Source organism: Somniosus microcephalus, chromosome 1 (genome assembly GCF_052327205.1).
Source record: "Somniosus microcephalus isolate GS21.2 chromosome 1, FLI_Smic_1.0, whole genome shotgun sequence".
Taxonomy (NCBI): domain Eukaryota; kingdom Metazoa; phylum Chordata; class Chondrichthyes; order Squaliformes; family Somniosidae; genus Somniosus; species Somniosus microcephalus.
Genome location: NC_140987.1, coordinates 425,142,184 through 425,159,417, shown reverse-complemented (window position 1 = coordinate 425,159,417; position 17,234 = coordinate 425,142,184). Strand labels below are relative to the sequence as shown.

Below are 17,234 nucleotides of genomic sequence, written 5' to 3'. Positions count from 1 at the left end.
AACTGGAAGGGCCGTCCGTCAGAGGCTGATCAGAAGTCGCTTCTAGGCCCCTCTCATGGAATGCTTGGTGCCATTCGAAGAGCAGGAATGGAACCGTTCTGATAACCCAAAGCCTATGAAGGGCAATATGAATGTAAATAGCAGACATGGCCAATGTAAATAAAAACATTTGTTTATTTTGCAAAATGTGCTTCCTTCCAACATGACAAAGCAATGGCAACAGAAAGCAAAACTAACACTCTAACACATAAGTGCTCTCACACCCGGGAGACTATCCAAAACATAACTAACATTCAGACCAGCATCCACGGCCTTGATTTCTATAAATAAGACATCTCAGCAGCACCTTCTACTCTTTCCCCCTTGATGGTGATCTACTTCTCTTGCGAGATCGGCCCCTTCCCTCCCTGCAACTCCTCCGTAATGGGACCCCAGTGGTTGCATCAAGGCTGGGGGAGGCCTGCTGACTGTCCGAAAGCGCAGATGCCCCTGAAGGACGGCCTGGATGACCTCTGGCCTTGGAGGGCCCGGATGCTGACTGCTCCATCTGTGCATGGGTGGAAGCAGTCTGTCCTGCAGGTGGTGGCAGCTGCAGTGGAGACGTGCCAGTGGTGGCATGAGGAATGCTGTCATCCTGAGAGCGGACACCTGCTCTGTGATCGGCCGACACACTGGCACTCTGATGGGGCAGCACCGCAGCATGCGCACCAATTGGCTGGTCCACAGATTGCTGGCCTGCTGTGGTGCTGCAAGGGCCCCGGGTAATCCTGCCTGATCCAGCGAGGGTGGCAGCAGTCAGTGGTCGCGTGGCCTCAATCTGCGTCTGCATGAGACCGGCGAGTGACTGCGTGGCAGCACTCAGCACTTGTGTGGCAGGTGCCAGTGCTTCGGTGAAGCCCTGGACAGTCCTTTTCCAGTGCTTTGGTGAAGCCCGGGACAGTCCTTTCCAGGGCTGCCCCGAAGCCCTGGACAGTCCTTTCCAGTGCTGCCCCGAAGTCCTGGACAGTCCTTTCCAGTGCTGTCCCGAAGCCCTGGACAGTCCTTTCCAGTGCTGCCCCGAAGTCCTGCGCACTCCTTGCCCGTGCTGCCCCGAAGTCCTGCGCACTCCTTGCCTGTGCTGCGCCGAAGGCTTGGACACTCCTTGCCAGTGTCTCGATGGATTCAGGCATCCTTGCCACTGCAGCCATGAGCTCAGTGTGCCTCAGCCCAGCCTGGGCGCTCATTTCTGCGAGGGCACGCACCTCCTCTGCGCTCTGTGCAGCAGCATTCGCGGCCTGACTCGCCCTCCGGGGAGACGGCCCCCGAGCTTCCCTACCCCCCTTGCGTTGCTGCAGCCCGCTGGGTCCTGGAGCTGGTTCCTCCTCCGAGCCTTCCCCCCCGATCCCCTCCAGGGAAGTACTATCCCCAGTCTGCAGATGGGCTGGCTCGCCTGAGGGTGGTACGGATGGTCCGGCTTCCACCTGCTCGTCGCCTCCGGAGTCAGTGGCAGTGGCAGCTTGAGGGCCCGGCTCCCGAGCTGGTGATGCAGCATCTGAAAGCAGGGAGGTTGAAGAGTGGCTTTAGCAAAAGGACAGCTTGGCAGCAAGGGATGCAAGAGTGCTGCAATGCACTGACTTGGGTCCAGAGTGAAAAAGCATGCTGGTGGGGGGAACAAGTGGAAGGAGAGAGTTCAAAAAGGTGATGACCTTACCATCGCTGTGCACAATGGGGTCGGCAGCTCCAGTGGTGACAGGACCACTCATCCGGCTTCCAACAATCTGGTGGACTTGTTCCTCCAGGTCCGTGAGTGTCTGCAGGTGAGGCCGACCTCCTCCGGTACGAAGCTGCTCCCTCCGGTTCCTGGCCAGCTTGGCCTGCAGGAGAAAGGACGGGAAGTGATGATACATTATGCCCTGAGCTGACATCACATGCCCCCCATGGTAGAATAGCTCTTACATTATGCCCTGAGCTGACATCACATGCCCCCATGGTGGATCAGCCCTTACATTATGCCCTGAGCTGAATGTGCGTGTGTGTTTCCAGAAAGGGCCATTAGTGCTGGCTGACAGATGGCCATTGGGGCTTCGCACACCCTCTAGCCATAAAGTCAGGTGCAGATGGAGGGATGAAGATGATTGCGAAAAAGGCACTCACCCTAACGACCCGAGTGAGGTCATTGAACTTCTTCCTGCATTGCACAGGAGTCCTGGGCACGATGCTGCTGGAGCCGACTCTTTGACAAACTTCCCTCCAAGCTCTGCGGTACTCGCTCTGATGAGGCCTCCTGCCATTGTCGGGGTACAGCACAGCTCGCCGGCGCTCCACTGCGCCAACCAAAGCATCCAATGCCCCATCGGTAAAGCGCTCCACTCTCTGCCTCACCCTCTCCATCTGTTGAAAGTTTGGAATGCCACAGAATGCACAGCACCGATTTTGAGGCCTACAAGGCACAGAGTGTGGCAGCTGATCCTAATTGACCCGCCCCTTTAAGAGCTGACTGGCGCCAGCATGTCTCGGGGACATCGATTATTGACAGCACCTGCGCTGCGCCCGGCCGCCGAGAAATTGAGTAGTGCTGCCGGGTTAGCGCCTTAAGAGTCCCATGCAGCGCCTGATTTTACGCCGCAATCACCTTGAGGGGCGCAGCAACCCAATATTGCTCGAGGTGGCGATAAGTTGCGCCTGGCGATAAAATTTGCGCAGCGCCAATTCTAGCGCCCCAAACGGGGCTGTACCGAATTTCTCCCCCCTGGAGTATTTTCTTTAAATGTGGTTTGCTAATTTTGTGCTCATCAATACGAAGGAGAGAAAATTAATCCAAAATAATTTAGGAAGCTACATGTTTTCTCACTCGTACACAGAAAGCCTGATGCACAAAGACTTCGTCAATTCAGCTTTTAAGTTTCATTCATGGACCAGCATTACTTATTACTTACTTATCACTCCATGGGCCTAACCACTCGCCTCTTCCCCACGGGTTCCTCATTTTGATCATAAACAGTTTTTCTGAAGTGTTACTCAGTCGAACTTTCTGCACTTTTGTCACAGAATATGAATGGTCAATCTTCAATCCCTGCAACTCGCTGACTTCCAGTTTGCTTCCAAGTTTTAACTGCAGAAGACAGTAGAACTTAATTCCATATTTCAGGTCTTTACAATTTGATTTGCTGAAAAACTGGATCTTAATCAATCAAATAGCAATCTTTTAATGGCACTCCCACCTCCAAAACTAACAATGGGAGCTGGGAGCCAGAGCATAACATATTTTAAAGTTAAAATAAACAAGAAAAAACATTTAGAATACAACATTGTGTTTTTGGGTCTTGTCTGCCCTTTTTTATCCTAGATATTTTGATTACTGACTTGATTTTACTCTCTTAAGTGAGTTCTTAGTTCCTCATAATCTTGATCTAGAGAAACATGGCAGGATTTCAAATAGAAGACCTTTCTGTAAATAGCTTTAGCTACTCAATCTAACCTGTGCTTACACATGAACTTTCTCTCATCATAGAAATGCGATAGAGCATCACTAACATCATACTTTGTTTGAGACCTTAACTAATAAGCAAATTCATTGGACAAAATAAACAAATTAATTTATAATGGTAATATATATATATATTTTTACAGTCGATATACCAATTAGCTTCTCAAACAAAACCAAGAGGTCACAATTTAAATGTGAAGCCTTTATTTTGTAGATTTTTAAAATATATATGCAGCATTCTTTTTATCTTGTCTTTGGGAGCTAACTGGCCTAAAGTCCATTGAGATGTCTCCTGTATGCTTCCTGCACTTTGGCCAAATTAAGGCTCCAACCAACTCAAAAGGTTTGAACCATTTCAGCTCATAAATACTCTTCAAACAGCCATGGACATAAATAACAGTCAGCTAAATTCAAAATAACTCAGTCGTTACAAAAGCAAATTACACAGTGTGTTTTTGTTTGAGCATGACTTAACTCCTCCCTCAAACTTTCTGTAGATTTTGAGACAGCTGAATAAGCTCTTGCAACATACGTATTGAGTTCGACTGGGGACATAATTCTGACTGCGGGTGGTTTCAAAATCCTTGTGGCTGAATTAAAGGAATGCCACCAACTTAATTATTCCATACCGCTGACTGGACAATCATATTCCCACAAATATATCAACACATCACAAACCAACTTGAATTGGTTTCAATTCCTTTTTTCCCTCAATTGAAAGGTTGATATTGTAGGAATCAACGGATTCCTATCTAAATCACTGAGGTCGAGGCAGTTCAGTAAATTAACCGAATTTAATTAAAATGGTGAACAAAACAAAAACATGCAGGAGCAACAGCAAACAGGTCTACACAGTAACTAGTTCCGCGAGGTCTGAACTCAGAACCTCCCACCTCTGACGTCATGACATCATCACGTTTCCCGCCACTCGGGGCACCATGTGACCAATGTGATGACGTCATCGTGTTGTTTCAGGGTTTTTACAGAAAGCTTGTTTACACTCAGCAAATGGACATAGGTGCTGTAACATTGCTTTAAAGACAGTTATTCATTTGTACAGGAGTTCATTGGTGGTTTTTATTATGTCCGTGTATAATTGAGACACGGACTGCAGGAGTTGATTATAACAAGTCTTTACTGAATGGAGACAACCTGGAAACTGAAACTACAGAAGCCTGCTAGGGCCTTTTATACAGGGGTGGTCACTGCCGGTACTGCAGTCTGAGACCGGTTATTCCCTTAAAGGTACATACACAACAATTCCTCCCCTTTTAGATAAACAGTACATAACATTCATTTAACAACTAAATAATAACTAATTACAATTACAATTACGGTTGCTAGATACATTGGTTGAAGTTAAGCAATTATAAGTTCAGTCTTTGAGGAGGCTTCCTGATTCTGTCTGGATAACGCCTCTTTGGGATATCAGGTTCTTCTGGCAAGGTTGCGTCGGGATCAATGTCGTTGTTTGGTTCGTCTGCTTCCAATATCACCGATTCTGCGGTAGATGCAATTGGTACTTTGGTTTCATCGCCAGGTGTATCAGATCGTGGTGTGGAGTTGACGTTTTCCAGTGACTCTAGAATCTGGTCAGCATGGCGTCTTACAATGCTCTCTCCAACGTCCACGGTATACATTAGAGGTCCTTGCCGTGTACAGATCGTTCCTGGCCGCCATTTCTCTGTGCGGTAGTCCCGGGCCAAAACTGGTTGACCTATCTTAAAACTCCTGGTCGGCCTTTCATTCATATTCTGAAACTGCCTGTTCTCCACATCTCTTCGGACGTTTGGCTTAACCAAATCCAAGCGGCATCGTAGTCTTCGATTGAAGAACATCATGGCTGGAGTTTGGTTGGTAACCGCATGTGTCGCATTCCGGTAGGCAAACAAGAAGTTATCCACCTTGTGTTGTAGGGGTATATCTTCATTACACATTGCCTTGATAGCCTTCTTGAATGTTTGAACAAACCTCTCGGCCAATCCATTAGTGGCTGGATGATATGGGGCGGATGTGTAATGCTTAACACCATTGTTCTTTAAGAACCTCCGGAACTCTTCAGACACAAACTGTGGCCCATTGTCAGAGCAAATCTGTTCAGGCAGCCCATTCCTGGCGAATATGGTTCGTAAGACTGTGATAGTTTTTTCTGTGGTGGTTGAGGACATTTTTATTACCTCTGGCCACTTTGAATGTGCATCCACCGCAATTAAAAACATCGAGTCCATAAAGGGACCAGCAAAATCAATGTACACCCTTTGCCATGGAGATGAGGGCCACTCCTATGGATGTAGAGGGGCTTGTGGTGGGGCGTTTTGGACCTTCTGGCATCCTGTACAGCTCTTGGTCATCTCTTCGATTTCTCTATCGATTCCCGGCCACCACACAAACGCTCTGGCTAAGTTCTTCATTTTTACCCCTCCCAGATGACCCTCATGAAGCTCATTGAGCACTCTATCCTTCAATTTGGGTGGAATTACTACTCTGGATCCACACATCAAGGTTCCTCGGCACACTGACAGCTGTTCTCTTCTCGGCGAGAATGCTGGCAGCAGTGGTTCGCCATGTGCTGGCCATCCCTTCACCGTTAAATCATAGACCCAGGAGAGTGTCGGGTCATTTCGTGTTTCCTTTTCTATGTTTGCATTCATCACAGGGAGACATTCGACTATAGTCGAGTGGAATAACTCCACTGGATCCACTGCCAGTTCTTCTTCCACCGTCGGCAACGGTAGGCACGACAATCCATCAGCATTCCCATGCTGTTTAGTTCCTTTGTACTCTATGTCATATTGGTGTGCCCCTAGGAAAAGGGACCACCTCTGTAGCCGTTGTGCCGTCATTATCAGTACGCCCTTCTGAGGGTTGAAAATGGAGACGAGAGGTTGATGATCAGTTAGTAGAGTAAATTTCTGACCGTGCAGGTAGTGATTGAACTTCTTCACCCCCCACACCAGGCTGAGGGCCTCTGTCAATCTGGGCGTAGTTACGCTCGGCTGAAGTTAACGAGCGTGACGCAAAAGCTATCGGCCTCTCTGAACCATCAAGGAATTTATGTGACAGTACCGCCCCAACACCATAGGGAGACACATCACACGCCAGTCTTATCGGTAGTGATGGGTTGTAGTGAGCCAATACTTCTCTTGAAGTGGTTAGGTCCTTACTCTTCTGAAAGGCCCGCTTACATTCATCGCGCCATTTCCATGCTACTCCCGTTCGTAGTAGGGCATTCAGTGGATGCAGAATTGTGGACAAATTCGGCAATAACTTATGGTAGTAATTCACCAATCCGAGGAATTACCTCAGTTGCGACACATTTTCAGGCACTGGGGCCTTAACTATCGCTTCAATTTTGTCAGGGGACTTATGCAACCCCTCTTCATCAATCACGTGGCCACAATACGATATCTGTTTCTTAAAAAACTCGCACTTGGGGTGATTGGCTCGTAGCCCATGTTCATGTAGTCTAGTGAGCACCTGCTCTAGGTTGGCAAGGTGTTCACTGTCATCTTCACCTGTCACTAGGATGTCGTCCAAGTAACACTGAGTCCCCGGAATCCCTTGCAGGACTTGTTCCATCGTTCTTTGCCATATCGCCGGAGCTGATGCTACTCCGAATACCAGTCGATTATACTGGTAAAGACCTTTGTGAGTGTTTATCGTGGCACGGTGGCATAGTGGTTAGCACTGTTGCCTCACAGCGCCAGGGACCCGGGTTCAAATCCGGCCTCGGGTGACTGTCTGTGTGGAGTTTGCACATTCTCCCCGTGTTTGCGTGGGTTTCCTCCGGGTGCTCCGGTTTCCTCCCACAGTCCAAAGATGTGCAGGTTAGGTTGGTTGGCCATGACAAAAATTGGCCCTTAGTGTTGGGGGGGGGATTAAATGCGTGGGGTTACGGGGTTGCGGGGATGGGGCTTGTGTGGGGTGGCTGTCGATGTGGGGACCGGGTGCTGGGGTTTGGATGATCAGCCATGGTCTTGTTGGGTGGCGGGGCGGGCTCGGGGGGCCGAGTGGCCTGCTCCTGCTCCTATCTTCTATGTTTCTATACTTCCTAGAGGATTCTTCAACCTCCATCTGCAAATATGCTTGTGCTACGTCAATTTTTGTAAAACGCTTCCCTCCAGATAGTGAGGCGAAGATATCTTCTATCCTTGGAAGAGGATATTGTACGGTGTGAAGGACTGGGTTCACCGTCACCTTGAAGTCCCCACAGATGCGAACCTTCCTTGGCTCCTCAGACTTATTGTTTAACGTTTTCATGACAGGAATGATGGGTGTCGCCCACTCGCTCCAGTCTACCTTAGATAACACGCCTGCATTCTCCAGATTCTCCAGCTCTGCCTCGACGGCTGGGCGAATTGCATATGGTACTGGTCTTGCTTTGAAAACTTGGGAATTGCATTCTCCTCTATTTTTATCGAGGTGGTTACGCCTTTAAGAGTTCCCAGTTCTTGTTGAAATACCTCTTTGGCGTCAGCTAAGATTGTTGACAATCGTCCAGGAGTGACGTCGTCATCCTTTTTACCAGCCACCGTCAGTGCCTGAATGGAGTGCCAGTCTAAACTTATCTTTCTGATCCATTCACGTCCCAATAACGGTGGTCCACCATCTTGCAGAATGTAGAGATACAATTTCCGTATTTTCTTGCCGTTGTATTCGACAGGCACCCTTATTTTTCCTCTGGGGTATACTTTTTGCCCCGTATACGTCCTCAAGTCAATGGATGTCTCTCTCAAGGGTATGTGTGAGAATAGCCACTCGTAGTCTCGTCGATTCATGACGGTTAGAGCTGATCCTGTATCCAATTCCATTTTGACTTGGGACCCTGCTATCGTGAGGGTGACCCAAATGGTTCGGAGATCCTCTTTTGTGATTACGTTGTGAAGTTTGAGACAGCTTAGTCTCTTGTTCCCGGATTCACTATCGCTCATCTGGTCTTCGGAACTACTGTCCGTCATCTTTTGTACTTTCCTGTACGGTTCCTTAGTAGCCTTTTTGTTGTCGTTGGTCTTCTTCCCAGACCTGCAAACTCATGCAATGTGTCCCATCTTTCCGCATTGCCTGCATATTTTGTCCTTCTGGTCATGGTTTGTTCTGCCGCAGCGATAACATTTTGCAAATCCCCGTGTCATTTCGTGGGTGCTGTATTCCTGTGGCTTTTGTTGTATTTCCACAGCTCCCCTTGTTGCTGCTTCATATGATACTGCCACGCTGAAAGCCTTATCTAGCGTCAGCTCTTTCTCTGAGAGTAACCTCTTCTGGGTTCCTTCACTCAGGAGTCCACAGACAAATTTGTCCCGTAAGGTATCTGCCAGTCCTGCTCCGAACTGGCAGTGCTTTGATTGCTTGCGTAGTTCCGTAAGGTAATCAGCATTGCTCTCATTTTTATGCTGATTTCTCCTGTGGAATTTAAATCTTTCTGCTATCAGCAGCGGTGTAGGATTTAGGTGTTCCTGTAGGATAGCAACAATTTCGTTAAAACTCTTCGCCTTCGGTTTGGCTGGAGTAATCAGGTCCCGCAATAGGCCGTACGTTCTTGCACCTATTAAATTTAGCAATACCGATGCCTTTTTCTCATCGGCTATTTCGTTTGCCTCGCAATATACCTCGACTCTTTCCGCATACGTGGTCCAGTCTTCTATTGCATTATCGAAGGCAGTGATATCGCCAGTCTTTGGCATCTTGAAAATCTAAGATGGCGCCTCCCGCGCTTTGCCTTCGTCCCCGATGGATCAAAATGGCGCCTCCCGCGCTTTTCCTTCTTCCCCGCCGAGTTAAGATGGCGCCTCCCGCGCTTTCCCGCCGCTGCTGCCAACGCTGTTGCTGGCGATTATATTTATTTTACTATCCTGTAATGGCGACGCCCTATGGTCTTCGCACCTCCCCGATCGCTGCTGCCAACGCCGCGCTCCGCGGTATTTTTATTTTTCTATCGCGCTTCAATATTTGCTCCGTTAATTGAAGAACCGTTCCCGTCGTGGAGCGGACCCTCTGGAACACTTCCCTCCCTCTTCTTAGGTCCGAACGCTGCCCGGCTTCGAAGCACCGGCCGCACCCTGTGTGCTCCACCCTCTGTCTCTCTCTTTGCATCCCGACTCGCTGCCCGGCCCCATTGCAGAGCCACCCGATCGAGCTCTAGCCCGCCGCAGCCCAGGAAGGATCAGTGCACTACCTGCCTCCAGCCCGATTAGCTGGGAAACCACAGACTGGAGAACCAAGCCTGGCTCTCGACAGTCTCTCCTGCAATGGAGATTTGGAGGGCAGTTACCCACGGTCGACGCCCGTTTCTCGAGTTTCTTTAGATTATTAATTTTTTTTTTCTTCTGGCTTCGACCTTCAATAACGTTGTCTGAGGTGCTGCCGAGCTGCAGGTAAGTTCATTTCTTACTTGTCGCCAGTATTATGTCCGTGTATAATTGAGACACGGACTGCAGGAGTTGATTATAACAAGTCTTTACTGAATGGAGACAACCTGGAAACTGAAACTACAGAAGCCTGCTAGGGCCTTTTATACAGGGGTGGTCACTGCCGGTACTGCAGTCTGAGACCAGTTATTCCCTTAAAGGTACATACACAACAGTTTTACCACAATATAAATGATCAGAAGTGTAGAGGACAGTACCAGTTTGAACAGTACTATTGTGATAAAATTGATGCTATTCTGGCTCTTCCTGCAGTACTACTGTATAGTTCTGTGATAACAAATCTTCGCCAGAGGGGGTCACCAGCAGCAACATTAATTACTTTGTTTATTCTATAGCCGTCTTTAATATTTCCTTTTAACTTTTTAAAGATTTCCCTCTGGTGTCCCAGGCTAAGAGGAAAACAGGGGACACCAGGAGCTGTATGACTAGAGCCCAGTGATGGCTCTCCAGCTGATATTCTCCCCCTCCATACACCTCGTTCGCCCGTAATGGGAGGTGCTTGGCTGCCAGCTCTCCAAAGCAGCATGACTGAAACGCCACAGTAAGGGTGAAGGGAAACCAAACCTGGGTTCCACTGTTGTCATAGTGATGGCCCTCACGCTTGCTGACTTCATCATCTTCCAAGAACAATTGGGAACTGGCTGAATTTTGGTAAACATTTTAAGAAATCATCTATTTTAATTTTTGTTGATTAATTTTTGAATCAGGTTTTTCCTAAAGGAAAACGGTTTGGTGCATTTTCCTCAAATCCCTATTTCGTGGCTCATCCCCATAAAGGCATTTGTCTCCATATTAACTTCCAGGAGGATGAGTGTGTGGCCCTCTCTCAGTGGGTGGGATGTTTACTTTTATTGTTAAACTAAGAAATCCAAGAGTCCAATTTAATTAACATTAAGAAGGAATACTTCAGGTTATTATTTTTCTGTCTCAGTGCTCCGTGCCAACATATTGGATTTCTTTATGGTGTTATAAGGCCATGTCTGTTTATATCTGGTTAGTTACTTGTGACTACTGTGCCATCCACGTATCTGTTTGTTTATTATCATGTGAGCACATCAGTATATTAAATAGTAGAGCCTGTCTATCCCTTTTTTTAAATTACATATAATATGTAAGACATTCAGTTATGACATGAAGTAACTGATCAGGATGAGGAATGTTAATGGTGAGGCTGGAAATATTAGGACTGGAATTTTCATGCTGCCATGCATGCAGGATTGGAGGTGGGTCGGGAGTAAAATTCGCAATAAATGGGAGTGGGTCAGGATCCTGCCGTCATCCCGCCTCCTTGCGCCTTTAACTCGGGCGCGTTTGCCAGCGCAGCACGGACCCGAACAGCAGAGGCGGGCAACCTAATTTAGCTCATTAATAGCTTGTCAGAGCATTAACAGTGTTTTTAAGCAGACCTTTTGAATTTCACTGCATGACCACGGGAATTACGCAGCTCGGGAACCACATCTGTCAAGCAGAAACATAGAAACATAGAAGATAGGAGCAGGAGTAGGCCATTCGGCACCTCGAGCCTGCTCCGCCATTCAATGCGATCATGGCTGATCATCCAAATTCAGTACCTGGTCCCTGCTTTCGGCCCATACCCCTTGATCCCTTTAGCCTTGAGAAAATATCCAACTCCTTCTTGAATATATTTAATGAATTGGCCTCTACTGCCTTCTGTGGTAGAGAATTCCACAGGTTCACCACTCTCTGGGTGAAGAAATTCCTCATTTCCGTCCTAAATGGCCTACCCCTTTATCCTTAGACTGTGACCCCTGGTTCTGGACTCCCCGACCATCGGGAACATCCTTCCAGCATCTAGTCTGTCTAGTCCTGTTACAATTTTATAAGTTTCAATGAGATCCCCTCTCATTCTTCTAAACTCCAGCGAGTACAAGCCCAATCGATCCAATCTCTCCTCATACGTCATTCCTGCCATCCCAGGTATCAGCCTGGTGAATCTTCGCTGAACTCCTTCCATGGCAAGAACATCCTTCCTCAGATAAGGCGACCAAAGCTGCACACAATACTCAAGATGTGGTCTCACCAAAGCCCTGTACAACTGCAGCAAGACATCCTTGTTGCTGTACTCAAACCCTCTCGCTACGAAGGCCAACATACCATTTGCCTTCTTAACCGCCTGCTGCACCTGCATGCTTACCTTCAGCGGCTGGTGCACAAGGACACCCAGGTCTTGTTGCACTTCCCCTTCTCCCAATCTATTGCCATTCAGATAATAATGTGCCTTCCTGTTTTTGCTACCAAAGTGGATAACCTCACATTTATCCACGTTATATTGCATCTACCATGCTTCTGCCCAATCACCCAACCTGTCCAAATCATCCTGGAGTTTCTCGGCATCCTCCTCACAGCACACACGCCCACCCAGCTTTGTGTCATCTGCAAATTTGGAGATATTACATCTAGTATCTAGTTCCCTTGTCTAGATCATTAATATATATTGTGAATAGCTGGGGTCCAAGGACTGATCCCTGCGGTACCCCACTAGTCACTGCCTGCCACTTGGAAAAAGACCCGTTTATTCCAACTCTTTGCTTTCTGTCTGCCAACCAGTTCTCTATCCAAGTCAGTACCTCGCCCCCAATCCCATGTGCCTTAACTTTACACGCTAATCTCTTATGCGGGACCTTATCGAAAGCCTTCTGAAAGTCCAAATACACCACATCCACTGGTTCTCCCTTATCTATTTTACCAGTTAAATCCTCAAAAAATTCCAGTAGATTAGTCAAGCATGATTTACCCTTTGTAAATCCATGTTGACTTTGTCCGATCCTGTCACTGTTTTCCAAGTGCTCTGCTATTACATCTTTTATAATGGACTCTAGCATTTTCCCCACTACCGATGTCAGGCTTACCGGTCTGTAGTTCCCCGTTTTCTCTCTACCACCTTTTTTGAATAGTGGGGTAACATTAGCTACCCTCCAATCCATGGGTACTGTTGCAGATTCCATCGAATGTTGGAAGATGATCAGCAATGCATCTACTATTTCTAGGGCCACTTCCTTAATCACCCTAGGATGTAGATTATCAGGCCCTGGGGATTTATCGGCCTTCAGTCCCATCAATTTTCCTAACACCATTTCCCTACAAATACTGATTTCTTTCAGTTCCTCCCTTTCATCAGACCCTATGTTCCCCGACATCTCTGGGAGGTTATTTGTGTCCTCCTTTGTGAAGGCAGAACCAAAATATATATTTAATTAGTCTGCCATTTCTTTGTTACCCATTATAAATTCCCCTGATTCTGACTGCAAGGGACCTACACTTGACTTCACCAATCTTTTTCTCTTCACATATCTATAAAAGCTTTTACAGTCAGTTTTTATGTTCCCTGCAAGCTTACTCTCATATTCTATTTTCCCCTTCTTAATTAATCCCTTTGTCCTCCTTTGTTGAATCCTAAACTGCTCCCAATCCTCAGGTTTACTGCTTTTTCTGGCCAATCTATATGTCCTCTCCTTGGATCTTATGATATCCCTAATTTCCCTTGTTAGCCACGGTTGAGTCGCCTTTTTTGTTTTATTTTTATGCCAAACTGGAATGAACAAATTCTGTAGTTCATCCACGCGGTCTTTGAATGTTTGCCATTGCCTATCCACCGTGAACCCTTTAAGTGTCATTCCCCAATCAAGCGGAAGCTCAGTGGCCATTGATCGAGGTCATTAATGCAGAGCATGGAAAGCACAATAAATACTGACACCTGACACCTGCTTACATGCCTAAGGTAAAGGCTCTTGTTGAGTACATTTTGAGCACAGATTTAGGTGTCTGCAGTTTGCAAATCTTTTCTGCAAATTCGGATGCCACTCTCACCTCATTGCTACTACCTATCACACCATTGACAGATCGCCTCTCTGATCTCTACTTGACCTGCCTTTTATTGCAGCATCATGGGTGCCATTTATACTGTCTCACCTTGGTCCTCAGAATTGGACCAGGAGCAGCAGGCACACCAGCAACACTAATGACCTGATGCTCCACAGGAGAGAGGGCATCAGTGCAGGGCTGCACTGCACCGGAGCCAATACCCCCAACACAGGGTATACAGGCAGAGGATGAACTTCCTCAACATGACTGAGCAGCAGTGCCAAAGGAGGCTCAGTTTATCGCGCCAGGTTGTCGCAGACATTTGCAGCTTGCTGGAGCAAGAGCTTCAGCCCAGAGGACCGGGTGGACATGCTTTACCAGTGGCTGTCAAAGTCACCAGTGCCCTCAACCTCTTCACCTCAGGCTCCTTCCAGGGATCTGCAGCAGACATTTGCGGCATCTCGCAGTTGGCCGCCCACAGATGCATCACATGGGTCACCGATGCCATCTTTGACAAGTCAGCCAATTATATCAACTTTGCCACTGATGAAGCCAGTGGTACTGAGTGGGCGCTTGGCTTTGCTGCTCTGGCTGGCTTCCCACGGATGCAGGGCGTCGTCAACTGTACACATGTGGCCATCAGGGCATCCCATCATCACCCAGGAGTCTTTGTCAACTGCAAGGGCTTCCACTCCCTCAATGTGCAGCTGGTCTGCAACCATAGGAAGATCATCATGCATGTGTGCGCCAAATTCCCTGGCAGCTGTCATGACTCTTTCGTCCTGCGCCAGTCTATCCTCCCTCAGCTCTTCGTTCCTCCCCAAACAGACTTACCGGCTGGCTGCTTGGAGACAAGGGCTATCCACTGAAGACGTGGCTCATGACACCCTTGAGGAAGCCAAGTACTGAGGCCAAGGAGATATATAATGAAAGCCACATGTCCACCAGATGTGTCATAGAGCAAACAATAGGCATGCTGAAAATGCGCTTCAGATGCCTTGACAGATCTGGAGGAGCCCTTCAGTTCAGACCAGCTAGGGTCTCCAGAATTGTCGTCGTCCGCTGCACCCTGCACAACAGAACGCAGCAACGAGGATTAGCGCTGCATGATGAGCAAGGTGCAGAGTGCACACCCTCTTCAGAGGAGGAGGAGGAGAAGGAGCATCAGCTGGAAGACGAGGAGGAGGAGCAGGAGGAACCGGAGGCCCAGATGCCAGCCGCACTCGAGCACATTGCTGCCCAGAGGCCAGGGACGGCCTCATTATGGCCAGATTTACTTCACTTCCTGCATTACACCCATATGGCTGCCATATGCTGTGCCAGGTTCCCCCTCACCCAACAACACCATAAAGCATCCCTACAATGACCAAGGCATTCCTTTCACACTGACGTTATGTCTCACCATTCACTCCAACTCACTAAGCCACTTCCAAAGTAGAAGACAAAAATGGGCATGACTAGAAAGTGGTGAAAATAAATATTTTTGTATGTGACATAACAGTAGCGGAACCTTAACTAAAACACTTCTTTAAACATCCATGCGCTTACACTTGTGCATCTACTTCTGTGTCATTTTTGTTTGCACCTGCTTCTACGAGGTGCAACCCCTGTGGTTTCAGCAGAGGTAGAAGTAGCCTGCTCACTTCCCTGCTGCGACTGTGTAGACACTTTTGGCGGATGTCCTCTGGGTTTTGGAGCCTGTGATGGCCCCGCCAAAGTCTTCGCCTGCGACTGTGCAGGGGCATACTCGATCATCGCAATCCGAGGAGGTATCTGGGGCTCTGACTGAGGGGAAGGCAATGGGGGAGAAGTGTGAGCGCTTTGAGAGGAGCCCCCACTTCTATGTCCCCTTGCACCATCATCTCTCTCATGGGCCACCCGCACTTCCCTGCTAGCAAGGAGTTGGAGAGCACCTTGCTGCACAGCAGTGGGGCCATGAGGACCCAAGTCTACGTTGACATCCCTCCTAGAGGGGAGGTCGATGAGCCTCTGCCATCTGTTCTCCATAGCTGGCATGTGCTCTTGTGAGTGGCGCATTAGCTGCTTCATGCAGCTGGCCATCCTTTCCATGGAAGAGCCTACCTTCACCATCGCCTGCGACACGGTGGTGCTCATGTTGGAGATGGATTCCTCCATTCTCTGCACATTTGCAGACATCGCGGCCGCAAATCCTGTCAGAGCCTCCTGCACTTCTTGCACATCCAGGATTGCCCTCTTTCCCGATGGACCCAAGGCTGAGCCTCTGCATGCAGCTGAGCAGAGCTGGGAGCATCCTGCACCCTCCAACGAGGAGTCTGCATTGCTGACCCTGTCTCCACCATCTCCGCTTGCTCACTTGTGACTTGAGACACCAGGTGACAACACTACTCTATCTCACGTAGGACCCACCGAGGTGGGCGTATCTGCGCTGGTACTGGGTGCACTGAGGTCTGCTAACGGTGCACGCTCAGAGGCTGGAGGCTCCCCTGAGGAGTTGTCTTCCTCTTCCAGCTGGACAGTGGTGGGGGGGCTCTTGATGGACCTGTGGGAGAGTAAAGAGATGATTTAGAAATGTTATATTAAGAATGGGTAACGATACCATTATGCACATGATGAGCATTCACTGGCTGCTGACATCAGTCACCATATGAATGACTGCTGTATGCCATGTGGCTGTATGAGATGTAATTCTGTCACCAGGTTGCTGAGAGGCCACCTCTCTCTGTCTCCCACCGCCAGCAACTCCGCTGCTGCTGTGCTGAAGGAAGGAGGGCCACCTCCAGTTCTCTCCCTCTCCATGTTATTGTGGGTTCTCTTCTCCTGCAAGGAGGGAAAGAAGAGAAGTTTGAGTGAGAGTGATGGCATGAGTGTAAAGAATGTGTGGGTGACATTTTTAGAGGGTGACTAGAGGAAGTGGGGTGGCAATGCCAAATGGCCTCCTTGTGTGTTGTAAGTTGGTATGAGTGCATTAGGATCAGGGTGAGTTTGAGGGGTGGTTAGTCAGATGGGGATGTGAGCATGTAGATAGATAGAGAGAGGGATGGGTGGACGTGCAAGGTATGTTGGTGTGAGGAATGATGTGCAGGAGCAGGCTTGGGAAGGCAGAGTGATGGGGATGTGGTGACAGGCACATCAGGATGAAGGTGAGTGTGGGTTTGCACTCACCTTTCCTGATCTCATGAGACCATTGAAGCGCTTCCGGCACAGCACCCAGGTCCTCCTGACCACATCCTTGCTGTTGACCTCCTCAGCAATTTGGAGCCAGGCTGTTTTAGCCTCCTGGTGAGGTCTCTTGCGCTCATCAGCAGGGAAGAGGACCTCCCTGCGTGTTCTGACTCCCTCCATAAGAATATGTAGGGAGTCCTCTGAAAACCTGGGTGCAGCCTCTGTCTCTGTGAAGCCATCTCTACAAGGCTGAGCACTAACCAGATGATGATGTGAACTGCCTGCACACTCCTAGGTGAACCTTCAAATGCGATGTGGCCAAGGCTGCTTTAAATATCCTCACTGGAAATGAGTCATCGATGATGTCATCAGACCCG

The 17,234-nt window shown here is 48.5% G+C and overlaps 1 protein-coding gene across 1 annotated transcript in view; it reads right to left on the bottom strand.

Annotated features, from left to right (window-relative positions):
* Nucleotides 1-17,234, bottom strand: part of LOC147125255 (calpain-5-like) — a 209,402-nt gene that overhangs the window by 55,535 nt on the left and 136,633 nt on the right. Inside the window, exon 6 of the mRNA XM_085999981.1 lies at nt 2,916-3,091. Coding sequence (XP_085856107.1) covers nt 2,916-3,091 — 176 coding nt within the window. The remainder of the gene's footprint in view (nt 1-2,915; nt 3,092-17,234) is intronic.